This window comes from Schistocerca serialis, chromosome 2 (assembly GCF_023864345.2).
Source record: "Schistocerca serialis cubense isolate TAMUIC-IGC-003099 chromosome 2, iqSchSeri2.2, whole genome shotgun sequence".
In the NCBI taxonomy this organism is placed as follows: domain Eukaryota; kingdom Metazoa; phylum Arthropoda; class Insecta; order Orthoptera; family Acrididae; genus Schistocerca; species Schistocerca serialis.
In genome coordinates this window covers 516083651-516100463 of record NC_064639.1, presented here as the reverse complement: position 1 = coordinate 516100463, position 16813 = coordinate 516083651, and the positions used below count along the sequence as shown (strand labels likewise).

The 16813-nt window shown below is 40.1% G+C and overlaps 1 protein-coding gene across 1 annotated transcript in view; it reads right to left on the bottom strand.

Annotated features, from left to right (window-relative positions):
- Positions 1–16813, bottom strand: part of LOC126457482 (alanine--tRNA ligase, cytoplasmic) — a 184324-nt gene that overhangs the window by 137799 nt on the left and 29712 nt on the right. The window contains exons 4-5 of the mRNA XM_050093777.1: positions 8701–8846; positions 4889–5080 (exon numbers count right to left, since the gene is read on the bottom strand). Of these exons, the coding sequence (XP_049949734.1) occupies positions 4889–5080; positions 8701–8846 (338 nt within the window). The remainder of the gene's footprint in view (positions 1–4888; positions 5081–8700; positions 8847–16813) is intronic.

Sequence of the window (16813 nt, the reverse complement as noted above, 5' to 3'; positions counted from 1 at the left end):
AATTTTTCTTGTTTTTATATAGGCTTGCAGTACCATCAGAGAAGAAGGTCAGTTTGTTTACGGAAGGGTGAAGCAATTTTATTTGGTTTGTTAATTGCAGTTGAAAAGAGTGCACTGCTATAGTCACTTATGACACAAAAACTGGGACTCTTTAGTTTATCTTGATCTTTATAATAGAACACAAATGGATGAACTGTTGCCTGTTTGTTTACACAGTGGTACCCTTGTACATCATTTTGAGCAACAAATAGTTTTGCCAAGGTGGCGGTAACCGTGAGATAAAGATTTAATAACAAGTGAAAGTATAACATTCTGTGAGTTAGGGCATGCATTGTCAGAAATCTGAATGTGGAAAGTAAGCTAGGAAATCTTAAAAGCGAAGTGCTAAGTTTCAGTCTAGATATAGTGGAGGTCAAGAAAGTGGAATGGGAAGAAAAGCATTTCTGATCAGACACTGGGGTAATATCAACAGCAGCAGAAAATGATATAATGAGAGTAGGTTTGCTGTGATGAGGAAGGATGGGCAGGAGTGAGTTACTATGAACAGGTCATCGATAACGTTGTTCTCATCAGGATGACAAACAGTAACAGTGCAGGTAAACATGCCGATGTCGCAAGCAGAAGATGAATTGATATGGAAAGTATATGAGGATATTGTCAGGGCAATTAAATATGTAAAGAGATGTGATGATCTAGTGATCATTGGGAGGCTGGAATACTGTGCTAGGGGAAGGAACTCAAGACTGTCTTACAGGAGAGTATAGACTCGGCTGTAGGAATGGGAGAGAAACGCAACCAATGGAGCTCTGCAATAAATTTCAACCAGTAATAGTGCATATGCTGCTCAAAAATCACATGAGGTGGTTCTGTGCTTCAAAGAGGCCTGTAGACATGTGTTCTTTTCAGCTGGGTTACATCAATGTCACACAGAGATTACAAATTCAGCCCAGGGGCAGATATGGAATCAGATCACAATTTAGTAATGATGAAGAGTAGACTTAGACTTAAGAGGCTCTTTCAGAAGAATCAATATGGAAATAAGTGGGATATTGAAGCACTGAGGAATCATGAGGTGCCTTCGATGTTCTCTAAGGTTGTAGATACTGTTATAATACTACAATAGGCAGTTCAGTTGGAGATGAATGGACATCTTTAAAAAGGGCAAACAGAGAAGTTGGGCAGAGAAAAATAGGTACAAGGAGTGTATCTGTTAGGAAACCTTGAGCAACAGAAGAAAGAATTTATTTGATCGCCAAAAGAAGGAAATACAAAAAGTTCATGAAAATAAAGGAATGCAGCCTTGTAAGTCACAAATGAAACAAATTTAAAAGCAGGGAAGTAAAGATAAAATGGCTGCAGGAAAAATGTGAAAAAAGTTGTGTGAAGGACTAATTCAGCATATAGAAAAGTCAAAACAACCGTGGTGAAAACAAAGGCATAAACATTAAGAGTGGAATTCCACTGTTTAAATGCAGTGAAAAAGGAAATAGGTGGAAATATTTCATTGAAGGTCTCTACAAGCATGAATGAGCTGTTGTGGAAGGAAGAAAGGCCTGTGCTAGTCTGCTTGTTACGTGCTCCCTTCTCCACTTGTCCTATGTTCTTCACTTCCAAGGTAGCAGACTCCCTTCACTTTGTCTACTTCACGATCTCTAATGCCGATTGTATTATCATACATACTGTGTATCACCTGTGAGCACAATATTACATTGCCAAAAGCTTTTTGTACATAGACAAATCGTATGAAAGTGTCTGGATTTTTCTTAAGTCTTTTCAGTTCACTCTCAATCCATACTGCATGATTACTAGACTGATCATCCCATTCAACAGATCCTGCAATTCTTTCTTACTTTCACTACAGATGATAATGTCATCAGTGAATGTTACCATCAATATCCTCTAACCCTGTAATTCAGTCCCACTCCTGAACCTTTCTTTTATTTTATACTCTTCGATGTACAGATCGAACAGTAGAGGAGAAAGGCTACATCCTTGTCTTATACTCTCTCTAATCTGTGTACTTTGTTCTTGGCCTTCCAAACCTTATTGTTTCTCTTCATTCTTAGACATATTGTATATTACATGTGTCTAACTGTAGCTTATACTTATGAAAACCTTGCACCATACTACATTGTCGAATCCTACATATGTATCTTAACATTTAAGAAAAGTTTTGCTTGTATTTGATAACCTCACCATCAGAACTGCCTTTCTAATTGATTTACCTTTCCTGAAGGCAAACATTGTCATTTTACAAATCCTCAATTTTCTTTTTCATTTTTCTGTGTATTATTCTTGTCAGAAACCTGGCTGCACAAGCCATTAAGCTGATTAACAGTTCTTGCACTTATGTGCCCTTGCTATCATTGGGATTATGTGGATGTTATGATTCCAAATCCTGATGATATGTCTTAAGACTCATATTCTACAAAACAACTTGAATAGTCATATGATTGCTGCTTCCCCCAACGAATTCAGAGAAATCTGAAGGAATTCTTCCTTCTGCCTTCTTTGACTACAAGTCTTTAAGACTTTTTTAAAGTCTGACTAAAGTAACACTGGATCCTTTGTCATCTGCATTTACACCAATCTAGGTGACACAGTGGTTAGTACACTGGAATCACATTCTGGATGACAGTTCAAACCTGTGTCTGGCTGTGCTAATTTAGGTTTTCTGATTTCCCTAAATCACTTCAGGCAAATTCCTGGGATGGTTCCTTTGAAAGGACTTGGCCAATTTCCTTCCTCATCCTTGACACAATCCAAGATTGTGATCTGTCTCTAATGCCCTTGATGTCGATGGGACGTTAAACCGAATCTTCCTTTCTACCTTCCACAACGGCACCCATTTCTTCCACCAGATCATCTAATAGCTCATTCATGCTTGTAGAGACCTTCAATGAAATATTTCCACCTATTTCCTTTTTCACTGCATTTAAACAGTGGAATTCCACTCTTAATGTTTATGCCTTTGTTTTCACCACGGTTGTTTTGACTTTTCTATATGCTGAATTAGTCCTTCACACAACTTTTTTCACATTTTTCCTGCAGCCATTTTATCTTTACTTCCCTGCTTTTAAATTTGTTTCATTTGTGACTTACAAGGCTGCATTCCTTTATTTTCATGAACTTTTTGTATTTCCTTCTTTTGGCGATCAAATAAATTCTTTCTTCTGTTGCTCAAGGTTTCCTAACAGATACACTCCTTGTACCTATTTTTCTCTGCCCAACTTCTCTGTTTGCCCTTTTTAAAGATGTCCATTCATCTCCAACTGAACTGCCTATTGTAGTATTATAACAGTATCTACAACCTTAGAGAACATCGAAGGCACCTCATGATTCCCCAGTGCTTCAATATCCCACTTATTTCCATATTGATTCTTCTGAAAGAGCCTCTTAAGTCTAAGTCCACTCTTCATCATTACTAAATTGTGATCTGATTCCATATCTGCCCCTGGGCTGAATTTGTAATCTCTGTGTGACATTGATGTAACCCAGCTGAAAAGAACACGTCTACAGGCCTCTTTGAAGTACAGAACCACCTCATGTGATTTTTGAACAGCATATGCACTATTACTTGTTGAAATTTTTTGCAGAGGTCTATTGGTTGCTTTAGTCTCCCATTCCTACGACTGAGTCTATACTCTCCTGTAAGACAGTCTTGAGTTCCTTCCCCTAGCACAGTATTCCAGCCTCCCAATGATTACTAGATCATCACCTCTCTTTACATATTTAATTGCCCTGACAATATCCTCATATACTTTCCATACCAATTCATCTTCTGCTTGTGACACCAGCATGTTTACCTGCACTATTGCTGTTGATATTGGTTTTCTGTCATCCTGATGAGAACAACGTTATCGATGACCTGTTCATAGTAACTCACTCTTGCCCATCCTTCCTCATCACAGCATATCCTACTCTCATTATATCATTTTCTGCTGCTGTTGATATTACCACAGTGTCTGATCAGAAATGCTTTTCTTCCCATTCCACTTTCTTGACCTCCACTGTATCTAGACTGAAACTTAGCACTTCGCTTTTAAGATTTCCTAGCTTACTTTCCACATTCAGATTTCTGACAATGCATGCCCTAACTCACAGAATGTTATACTTTCACTTGTTATTCAGTCTTTATCTCATGGTTACTTCCACCTTGGCAATCCCCTGCCCGAATTCTGGATGGGGGACTAATCCAAAATCTTATGCTCAAGGAAAGTTTGTACGGTACTTTTTCAATTACAGACCATCTGCTCTGTGGATACACATAACATGCCTTTAACACTGCAGTTTCTGTTGCCTTCTGCATCCACGTGCCATTGGTCATAACAACTTGTTTCACCTTTTAAGGATAGTTTTCCACGCGAAGGCCAAGAATGTGGACTGAATCTACCTCCACTCCTCCGGCCACTCTGGCAAGGCCGTTGACAGAACAAAGCTGACTCCTCATACTGGCAGCCTTTGGCCATGATTTCTGATGCTTTTATTCAAAATTTAAGCAATGGCTGGGCTTGAACCCAGGATGACTGATTACCTCTACATCACTGTGACCTGCATAGGGATCTTCTCATGAAACTAATATGACAATCTATTCTGCAAGTGTAAACAGAATGAAAGAAAGATATATCTAAATTACTGTGCATTGTATATGTAAACAAACAGAGATACAGTAAAAACACATCCACTTTTTGCAAGAGGTTTACATTGTTGCCACAAACTTTTTTAAACATGATTCAAATACTCAACCACTTCAGGGTCTCCCTATCATAAATTAAAGATCTGCTTTGTTGCAGTTGATTAGCAGTGCACACAACTTGTACTCTAGTTTTGATTTCTCTCATCTAATTTTTGTTATGTTAAATACACAACAATGCCAAAATTTACTCACCTGTTATACTGTATAAACACAAGATTCCAGATTTCAAGAACATCTGGATCATCTTGATTAACTAAGTGAGCTGCATCACGGCCACCAATCCGATCAAAATGCAGTTCTGAACATGGGCCACAAGGTCCTGTCTCTCCCATTTCCCAAAAGTTGTCCTTCATGCTTCCTGGTAGTACATGACTGGGTGGAACCCTGCAACAAATGAAAATATCACTTAATGAGACATTTCAACAAGTTACAAAGCCTCATTTGTTACAACTGTATTGCCTAAAATCCTGTAACCAGTCAGCTGTACAATGGTCATTAGGTGTGAAAATGTAATGACCAAACAAATGAGAATACTTGTGTAACATAGTGCAATGTTGGGTCACAGAAACAAGCAAAATTGGCAAAGTGGTGCTATGGAAAGAGCCCAGCAGAGCTGTTGAACGTCCACCAGCTGCTCATTCTGCTACACTTACAGGTGCCAGTCTCACACCCATCCCAAACACTGCCAGCACTGAAATTCAAACCAAAGACTCAAATCTGGTCCTGCACTTTAGCCGGCAGGAGCAGTGGACCTTTACAGATATACAGAAGCAGCAGAGACAGCGAATCTTCACACTGCTAGTGGGCAATGGGCAAACAGCATGTCACCAAAATCAGCTGTGGCTTTGTCTGGAGGATCAACTACCACCACCCCCATGTGCACCTGTATCACGTCAGCAGCAATCACACCCAAGCACTCCAACTTTTCCAATAATCATTCCAGCCAATGGACCCCCTCTGGTCCTTTGTCATGCCCTGCACACACCCAAACACACAGAGCACTCATCAGCTGATTTTTCAGCTCTTTATAGGATCTTCCTCAGTTGGAGCCAAGAGAAGGCCTACCACAAGAAGTGCAACCAGAAGGTAAGCTGGTGCCACTGTGGCACATTCACATCCACACCTTCTGGGAGCCAGACATCAAAACATATCCTACCCTGGAGCTAGAGTGGTTGACACACACCACTGAGCTGCGGCACTTCCAACCAGGTCAGAGCCACCTTCATGAAGACCACTTCCAGCTCAACAGTTGCAGCCCCGGTGCTGGAGGGATCAGCACCAGCCACAGACTTGCAGCACTTCTGACCAAAGCGGAGCCACCTTCACAAATGCCATTTCCTGTCTAACTCCCCAGTTCCCACCAACAAGGGGGTATGATGTTGCATTGGGTGTTTACCATGATATTGGATGGCAATGTGTGGTCTGATCAGGAGCTACAACTTGCTATTATTTAATCGTGCTCATCTTATTATTTCTGCATACTTGCTAATATCTTATGATTGAACTTCTTTTCTCGAATTGCTGCAGTTTGTCTTGGAAATTAGGAGCAGAAATCCAACATCCATTCTTGAAATAAGTACCATGCTTCTCGTAAACATTATATCATATACTGTGCTCTTGTTTACAATGACCATTGAGTCCAAAACCGCTTCATTATTAGGAACACCACAATTACATTAATAAGGACTGTGTGCAAAATATGTTCTGTCTTAGTCCACAGATTCTAACTGAGTGATTATGTAACAAGTTTTTTCTTGTTCCTGTGAAGTCACAGGCAATGTCACAGCTGCTCTTCCTCCATGGGTCGCATCATATCTCTAAGGCAGAGCAAGTGATACGCAATAAACTGCCCAACCATGGGGTACTACAACAATGGTGTGACATTTATCATCATACCGGCTTGCAGACATGCTGCATCTATCCATTTCATAATATACGTGCATAAATAAAACGTACATCCAAATGGTACAGTATACTAATTCATTACAAAATTAAACTTTTTTTTAGAGACAATCAGTAATCTCTGGTTCTGAAAATGCTCGTGCAATGCTTCACTTAACCAAAGTGATATGTTACACTACAGGAATTTCTGGCAACATTGGATTCAGCACAGCCCAATGCCTAAGACATTACATTCCTAAAGGAAACTCAGCAACAGACAGATCTGGAGCATCGCAGTAGCCATCCCAACTGTCGTCTCCCCAAGGCAAGAGGAATGTGGTAACACACTCATATTGCAACCATTCACAGGCCAGAGCCTCCACCACGACACGTGTCTTCCACATGAAGTAAAGACTAATTGAGTTGCCATCACTGGTGAGGGAACTGCCAGACGGAGACTGGATGTCACCTCCACTTCTGCAAGGCGGCCAAGTGAGCCATCATTGACATATAACCCACACCTTCATTAAGTTCATTATGGGGCCAGCCACCAGCCAGCGGCACCATCAACCCGGGGACTGAGGTCTGTACACGACGGCACCTATCGATGCCATCACAGTTCACCGAGACACCAATCACTGACATAACGAGGAGCAGAGGCCAGTTAATCCATTCTGGCTTGCAATTTTATGATAATTACCAGGATTCTGCTCTCGTGAACTGGATTTTGCTACAATACTAGATACTGCTTTCAGCTGTGCTATTTCAGACTTGCGGTGTAAATGCCTGTGCTGGATTGTAAAGTTTTGTGTCGTCATTAAACTGTTTGACTGTTGTGAGTACTTTTCTTGTGTGCTTGCTTACCACATAGCTATCTTTGAATAAAAGACGGAAGCCGTGTCACCGACGTTCAACACCACAGTGCATTAATGCAGCTATACATTCTAGAATATATTTTGCTAGTAGGTCAGGAATCGTCAAACGTTAATTATGTTGCACTACAGTGAGAGTTCCATTGATTGGAAGAAAGGCATATAAAAGCAAAAGGAATCACAATTATAATATTTTGGTGTATCATCTTAAAATGAGAGAAAGGGAGGGAGGGAGGGAAGGGGAGGGAGGGAGGGAGGGAGGCAGGGGGAGAGGGGGAGAGGGGGAGAGAGAGAGAGAGAGAGAGAGAGAGAGAGAGAGAGAGAGAGAGAGAGAGAGAGATGGTAGCTCACATAGAACAAGCACAAGCTCAGATAGTGGAAGGATGGGAAAGCAAACTGGCTGTGTACTTTTCAAGAAAATCGCCCCAGCATTTTGTTTAACTGATTAAGGAAATGGCAGAAATCCTAAAGTTGGAAGACAAACAAGTATTTGATCTCTGCTCTTTACAAATACAGATCCAGTGCACCAGTAGCAGGATACGCAAGCATAAATTTACTTTTTGTACTAGTTTACATTAAGCCTCACTTTTCTACACATACAAATTCGCATTCCTGTTATACAATGGATTGATGATACACAACAGGGCATTACACAACAAATGCATTACTGGAGGTGTAGTATGTGATGAACTTCAAAACTCTTAAAAAACTTCGTATTTCCATGTGAAAACCTCTGGTTATTTTTACAGTTATCACACATTTTGGTTTTCATACACCACTTAAATAAAATTAAAATCACGAAGTTCAGGAAAGTTCTTCATGAAGGACAAATGTGGCACTTTAAGCCTAAAAGTTATAAATGTTGAATTATAGTGCAATAACAGTGTGTTTTGTTACCACATGCAGTCTTTATTTTCTAGGCGTAATGAGCTTCAAAAAATATTCATGCACATTTTAATATATTACTGTTGCTCCTGCTGCTATCTGCCAGTCAATGACTTTTTTTTCAGTAGGTATGATTGTGTTTTGGTCTTATCAGCCAATTTCCTATTTGCTCACAATTTTATACAAAGATTTTCTTTCTTATCAATAGAAAATTAGATCACAGTGGGAACTTTTAATTAATTTGTTGACCACAAGTCTCTCTCTGCAATAGTACCCAACGTGAACACTAACTCTGTCCAACACTGCACAGATGTTTCTACTAACAAAACTTTTAAAATTATTGTTTCTTGCATTAAAACACATTACCCCAAATTTATCCAAATCTGTCGACACTCCTCATCTGGTGCCAATCCAGCTGCTGTATCTCCTCCAAAATACGTAACATACAAACGATCTGCTGGTAGATTGTAGACAGTGGTTAACAGCTCCCACGCCCACGTGCAGATTTCTTTCTGAAACACAGTGCATGTAAAATTGGTGTATTGAATGCCGATGATTCAAAAGAATTATTTCTATTAAAATGTCAAAAATACATGTATCTTAACTTACAGTAAAGGTTAAAATTTTGTTTATAAATAGTGTTGAGTTTGTTAATAGTGTTCTGGGTTAAATGTCATATCTGTCATGTACACAATTTATATTTAGGCTGTTTTCCAATTAGTTTCAACTAATATTCATTCTTTCTTCGTACACAGCAGCACTCACTCATCAGAGATGAAAAGACACAGAAAATTTCATTTCCATATACACAATTCAGTGTTTCAAACATTTTGCCAATAGAACTGATTGTGGGAGACACAGCTGAATGCAAGTTTCAGTTCATTTTATACTTCATTAGAAGGTTTAAGAAAACATTAACATCTGGAATCACCCGAAATGATTTTCGTAGCATTGTGTGATGGAATTCAAAGTTTTAACTCGATATCAGTTTATATTTGATCTACAGAATCTTCTATTTTGTATAATCCACTTCACAGGTCAACCCTCACATTAACATGACAAACGTTTTGGCAGATTTTCTAATCATAATGTTGAATATGCTTATAATGAGGATGTTCTTCAGATTTCTCTTGAGACATTATTTTTATAACAAGTACAAAATTTATACAAAAAATAAAACATCACAATAGTTTCAACTGTTAATAGTGTGCCAGTGAAAATGTACAAAACCAATATAAACCTGTTTTGAGATTAATTTCATTATACAGATTGTGCCATAGAAGGGGAACATTGGTAATCAGACTCAAAGTTTCACATTTCCTGGAATTTTGTTCAAGCCAAGTGAGTCAGGTCAACAGTACAGCATACTTGAGACAGATGTTGTACTTACATGACAAGTAAACCGAAAGAAATTGCCACGATCTCTCAATGGAAAAATTCTTACAACTATTTTGTTTTAATTATAAGCAATATTCAACAACTTTAACGTCCCAGTCAGACACTTTTTACATATTTGAATCAAATACAAATAAATGAAGACTTAACATTTTCAGTTTTTTCATTCATTATTAGAATTACTTCATAGAAGTTACCTATACACCACATGTAGCCAAAGGGACTAACTTCAATAGAAACCTGCACACAGTGTACAGTATTAATATGAACTATGATCATATACTGTTAATTGCATCAAAGGGAAACTTGATAAGACTGAAGCAATAACTTATGAGGCAGAAGCTTGTCAGTACTTAGCTTGAGCAGGCGAAATGTATAGTACTGTCGACACACACACACACACACACACACACACACACACACACACACCTAAAGGGGACACACTAACTAGCTTTCAGAACTAACAGTTCATTCATTTGGGAAAAGGGAGCGATACGTTTGGGACACTTAAAAAGAAGGGCAGGTCACTTGGTCTCCAGCCAGTGTGTGTGTGTGTGTGTGTGTGTGTGTGTGTGTGTGTGTGTGTGTGTGTGCGCGCCTTTAGCTACTGTTTCATTGTTGGAGTTTCCCATAGTTCCATGTAGATAGTTTAAGTGTTTAACTTGTCAGACATTGCCACACTTGGTTGTGAGTGATGCCAGGTTTCAGCTCTTTGAAGCTACGTATTGTCTCTTCTCATAAGAGATTCTGAGTCTGATCTTGATGGCAGTCTCGAAACTTCTTAATGGAGTGGCTTGCTTCTTCAGGAGTCCAGGTAACTATTGCTAGATCATAAAAAAAAGCAAAGCACTTAATGTCTACTTGTTTATATTTTGTTCTAATATTTATTCCAGGTATTTTTTTTTTCTAAAATGTCTGATATTGAGTACTAGGTTGAACAGGAGTGGAGACAGTCTATTACCCTATCGTTCTTCAGTTCAAATTTGAAAATGATCAAAGATTTTGCCCATAATTTTATTGCACAGAATATGTCTGACAAGATGTTTGATTAACACAGTTCTTTCGTTATCCACACCGTATTCACAAAGTATATTAAACAGGTGATGCAACCAACATTCTTCTCAAGGGACACTATTGAGAAAAGTTAGAAAATCAGCATTTGAAGCTGACTGCAGAATGATCTTACTACCAACATACATTTCACTTACGGACCATGGACACAAATGAACAGTCTTTTTTCCCTTGTTCTATTTGTGAGTGGAACAGAAAGGAAAATGACTAGTAATGGTACAACGTACCCTCTGCACACACCATACAGAGGCTTGCAGAGTTTGTTTGTAGATACAGATGTAGATGTCAACGCAGGTGAGGGAGAAGGTATTGAGATTCTGGGGGAATTTGGATAGTATGTACTCACCCTCTGTCCAGATCACGAAGATGTCTTCAATGAACCTGAACCATTTGAAGGGTTTGAGATTCTGGGTGGTTAGGACAGATTTCTCTACATGCTCATGAATAGGTTGGCATAGGCTGGTGCCATGCATGGGCCCATTGCTGTGTCACGGATTTGTTTCTAGGTGGGCCCTCAAAATGGACATAATTGTGGGTGAGGATACAGTTGGATATGGTGACCAGCATGAACGTTGTAGGTCTGGAGTCAGCTGGGTGCTGGGAAAGATAGTGCTGAATAGCAGCAATGCCATGGGCATTACGGATGTTAGGAGAGAGGGAGGTGACATCAACAGTGACGAGCAAAGTGCCAGGTGGTAAAGGAACTGGAACTGTGGGAAGTTGGTGGAGGAAATGGTTGGTGTCTTTTATACAGTTAGGTAAGTTATGGCGTGGCAAAACAAGCGCTGTATCATTTGAGAGAGACAGTGGTGAGTGAGTGTGCCGGGAGTTACCTCAGTTCACTGCTACTAGTGCCATGTCGTCATAAAGTACCTGTGTGTAGCATGTAAGTATTGCACCATAATCTAAGAATGAAATTAAAAATTGAAGTAGCTTTTCCAAGCTTTGTCAACATATGCTTCAGTACATTAATGTTATAAATGCTATAGCTCAGAATGATCAGATGAAAAATTTCACTAAGTACATTGTTTTCAGTAAAAAACAAGTGGCACTAAATAATAAAGCTAGAAAGCCAAAAATTGTTCAGAATGTGCATACGTATGTCACAATTAACTGTTGTAAGTCTCAACTTGACCAGAGCAAAATTTTGATCAAAATCAACATTTTTACAAGATACTGAAGGCACTAAATATTAGATTCAGAAATATGAAAATTCGTATGAAGCTTCAGATTGATATAAGAACATTAACTATGTGACCCTATTAAGCTACCTTTAATAGTTTTCAAGTAACTTACTGAAAACTACATTTGGGACAAAATGTCCTCATTTGTAATAGATTAAGTATCATTTATATTAATGATAGAAAGTTCGGATTACATGCATTAATTAATAAATCTTTAACAAGTTTCAAGACTTTGATGTAAATAACAATCAATACATAGTCTCCATGCTAAAAATTGTAGCTGGCAAAGTTTAAACAGAGTCGAGCTACAGCTTTTCCTGTAATTAAAGCCAACGTAACTCCATTCATACAAAAAATAAGAAGATTCTAGATTGATACAAAACAATGTTATAAAATAGTGTGTGTCTAAGAAAGCGGCCATTTAGATGCTGCTATATGGGCATAGAACACATAACGGCATATGTTCCGTTCGACTGTCTGCTGTGCTCATATTAAATATGGCCTGAGAGGCAGTGACATTCACTTCACACCCAGCTATCAATCAGTCCATGTCAGTCAAACGCCGGCATACGTGCTGCCTTTGATGACATCACAGCCAGTCTGCAACTAAATGCATGTTTTCGGTACAAATAGGAAATGAGTTTTCGAGGACTATCCTGGATCGCTTAGATTTCACAGAAGTAATTGTTTGTGTGCCGCCCCTAATGTTAACAACACTGAGTGACAAGTGGTGAGATTATTTTCCACTTTTGAGGCAAGCAATTGACTTTGACGATTAGAAGTCAAGGCAAAAAGCCATTTAACTGGAACTATCTGTAGAGGTTGCCTCTGGACTGCTCATATGATAGAGACATCATCATCATCATCATCATCATCATCATCATCATCATCTTCTTCTTCGTTATTACTATTACTATTATTATCGTGATTATTACTATGTTTGTGCATGTGAACTTTTACTGAATACATTAGCCGGTTAGAATGCAAATCTTTTATTTATGAACATCATAGTGCCTGATCCCGCTGAGTAAACAGAGAGTAAAAACCTTTCTTTCAGTGAGTACAGGAAGAATGTGAACTGAAGACTGAAAACTATGGTCAGTATGTTCTCCATTGATATCTGGCTGACCACAAAAATAGTTTTCAGGCTGTCATAAGAGATAGCAAAACTTTATAATATTTTCTTATATTCCACCTGCCATCCCACTATGGCTAACACGCTGAAGGCGTTGGTCCACAAGAGTAGGGATGCTCTCAGTATGGCACAGCAATCGGCCACAGTGGGGCATCCTGTGTGGTTGGGTTTATGGAGTTCAAGAAGCATGCACAAGATAAGTGTGTGGGGAGTGGTAGGGATGAGGAGAAAGAGTCAGGAGAAAATTTCTGGGATGGGCCTAAGAGTTTAACAAGGGACTGGAGATTCTATTGGATTTCTGGAATGGGGGTCAGTGTGGCACGGTTTATGGATGGATGTATCTGACTGCTGGAGGTGTCCCTCCCCCAAGCAATCCCCGTGTATATTTTCCGTGCTCTCCTGTGCTACACATACTTGTTGAATCTCAACCTTACCAACCTCCACCCCCCTCCCTCTTCCATTACTGCAACACGCATGTATTAAGCTCTCCACACCCAATTACATCTGCTGTTCCCTCTGTCCAGACATAGTGACCCACTAACCAGCATCCCACTATTATTGTATTTTGATTTATTTTCTCTTAAATCTCACTGTGTTTTTGTGTGTTTTTGCCATTCACTATCGGGCCTACTTCCTAAGGTTTGGCTATTTTCTACCCGCGTCCTTAATCCATTCTGTCCTCGAGTTTTTTGCATGTGATTTTGTGTGTCTCAATGAGTTATTCCCATGTATTTTACTTAGTTTTATGCATTTTTTTCCACTATGGATTTTTGCTGCTTCTATCTGCACCAATACAGATAACCCCTAGCCATAACCCAGTCCCGCATACTGTTCCTGAATTGTTGCCTAGCTCTGGACTCCCTCACCCCCCTCCACCAAATGGACTGTCCATCAAAGTACCAATCTCTATGCTCATCACCACTTCAAAAAACTCTCATATTTGTATGCCTCTTACTTCTGCATTGACTTCCACTATCCTCCATCTCTGCAAGAGCCTAGAAACCTCTCATACATCCCCTAATAGCCAACAAACATGGAATTACAAACTTACTACACGTACCACACCCTCAGAAACTCCCCACCACAACCATAGAAAACCCAAAACCTTAACAGACCAGAAACATAGTTGTCAGCCTATCCTCCAAAAACTCTAGTCCCAAGGAAGTGTCAGCCCTTTCCAAGTCCTTTCATTTTGCTCTATTCCCAAATTCAATCATACTGGACTTGTTAAAGACATTTTCTCCTTCTCCCAGTTCCTACAGTGGAAGAACTTTTTCACCACCAAACCTAACCATCACACCCAAACAAAAACCAATAATGAACCCTGCCTTACTCGGTTCATTTCTTCATCCAACCATAGTCCACCCCAACTACCCTCTAATACCCCTTTAACATCCTACTAATTTCTAACCTCAGACCTTGCCACATCATCATTACTTAAATCCCGCAACATTGAAACCAATCTTACATCCACAAAAAGAACCACAATCCACCATATAAAAACTGATCCTGACCTAATAATCCTACCTGCCATAAAGGTTCCATCACTGTGGTTTTGATCCGCAGGGATTATCCGGCAGAAGGACTCCACCAGGTGTCACATTCGTTTACCTACTAATCCTGCCACAGTGACCCCATTCCAGAACAACAGGAACTCCAGTCTCTCCTAAAATCCTCAAGTTTATCCCAGAAACTGTTCCCTGAGAAAATCTTTCTTCTCACCCCTGTTACTCCCCCACACTCATACCTTATACATGTTTCCCAGAGTCCATAAAACCAACCACACAGGAGACACCACTTTGGCTGATTACTGTGCCCCACTGAGAGAATCTTTACTCTCGTGGACCAAAACTTTCAGCCTACTACCCACAACCTAGCCTCCTATATAAAAGAAAGCAACCATTTCCTCCACCAACTGTCCACAGTTCGTCTTCCTTACTACACAGCAACCTGCTTGCCACTGTCTATGCCACCTACCTCTACACTAACATCCCCAATGACCATGGCCTTGCTGTTAGTAAATACTACCTTACCCCTAACTGCAAACCTACAGCCTCGTTCCTGGTCACCATGACCAACTATATCCTCATGCACAATTACTTCTCCTTTGAAGGCATCACCTACAAACAAATCTGTGGTACAGCAATGGGCTTGAGAATGACCCCATCCTATGCCAACCTGTTCATGGGCCATGCAGAGGTATCCTTCCTAACCACCCAGAATCCTAAACTCCTCACCTGGTCCAGATTCACTGATGACATCATGAAGTTGACCGAGGATGAGGACATCCTATCCAATTCCTCCAGATATGCAATGCCTTCTCCCCCACTCATTTCACCTGATTCTTCCTCAATCTAACAAGCCACCCTCCTTGATGTTCATCTCCACCTTAAGGATTGCTAAATCTGTACCTCTGTCTGTACCAAACCGACCAACCACCAGCAATACCTCCACTTCAACAGTTATCACTCATCCCATCCCATACCATACCATACCATACCAAAAAGTCCCTTTCACAGGGCCCAGCCACTGGTGGTCATCATATCTGCAGTGACAAGCAGTCTCTCACCAAATGTAACAATGAGGCAATCACAGACCAAAACTACCCAAGCAACCTTGTATAGAAATGACTGAGAACCACCCAAAACTGCAGCATCCGAATCACATTCGCTGCCAGCGTTTTGACTATCTCTCATCATTGTCTGAAATGAGCAATATTGTTCCCATTGTCCTTCCCACACCTCCCACAGTGGTAGTCCACAGCCCACCAAACCTATGCAATGTCCTTGACTATCCTTACTCCACCCCTACCCCCAACCCCCTGCCTCATGGCTCATATCCCCGCAACAGACATATGCGAGACCTGTCCCATAAATACTGCCCCCTCCTACTCCTCCTCCTCCTCCTCCTCCATCAGTCTGGTCACAGGCATTTTTTATCCCATTGAAGGCAGGGCTACCTGTGAAAGCAGTCACGTTATCTACAAACTAAGCTACAATCACTGTGCTGCTTTTAGATGTGCATGATGACTAAAAATCTATCTGTTCACATAAATGACCACGGACAATCTGTGGACAAGAGACATCTGGACCACCCATTTGCTAAAGTTCTTGCCAAACACAATGTGTTTCACTTTAATGACAGCCATCACCTTCACAGTCTTGATCCTTTCTACCAACACCAACTTTTCTGAACTGTGAAATATATTTTGTATTCCTATAATCCCATGGCCTCAACCTTGACTAATCCTACTGCACTCATTCATTTCCTAATAGACAGTCAGTCTGTATTTTTTGTGCATACTAAGTTGTTATTAATTGTTCTTGCTTTTTCTAAAAGTGTTGCTAGTGCCTAACTTTTGTGTATGTCCTCTTTGTAATTTGAGCATGTTTTACATGTTTTGTTTATCCTATGTTCACTGCTGTGGCAGGTTGGCTTTCTAGCAGTCCCCCTTCCTATGTTGCTGGTTATCCAGATTTGCAATAAGCCTGTTTTCAGAATGCCACGACATTTCGTAGAATAGTCGGACAGTCTGTCAGAATCAGTCCCATATCAAAGGAATAAAGGTTTCTTTGTTGGTGCTCCTGGGTAAGGAAATCTCACGAGAGATGCATACCAAGTCTTAAGGCTCTCCCCTACAAGCCTTGAAGCCAACAACTAAGGCATTCAGCTGCATTTCCCCACACTATGGCTG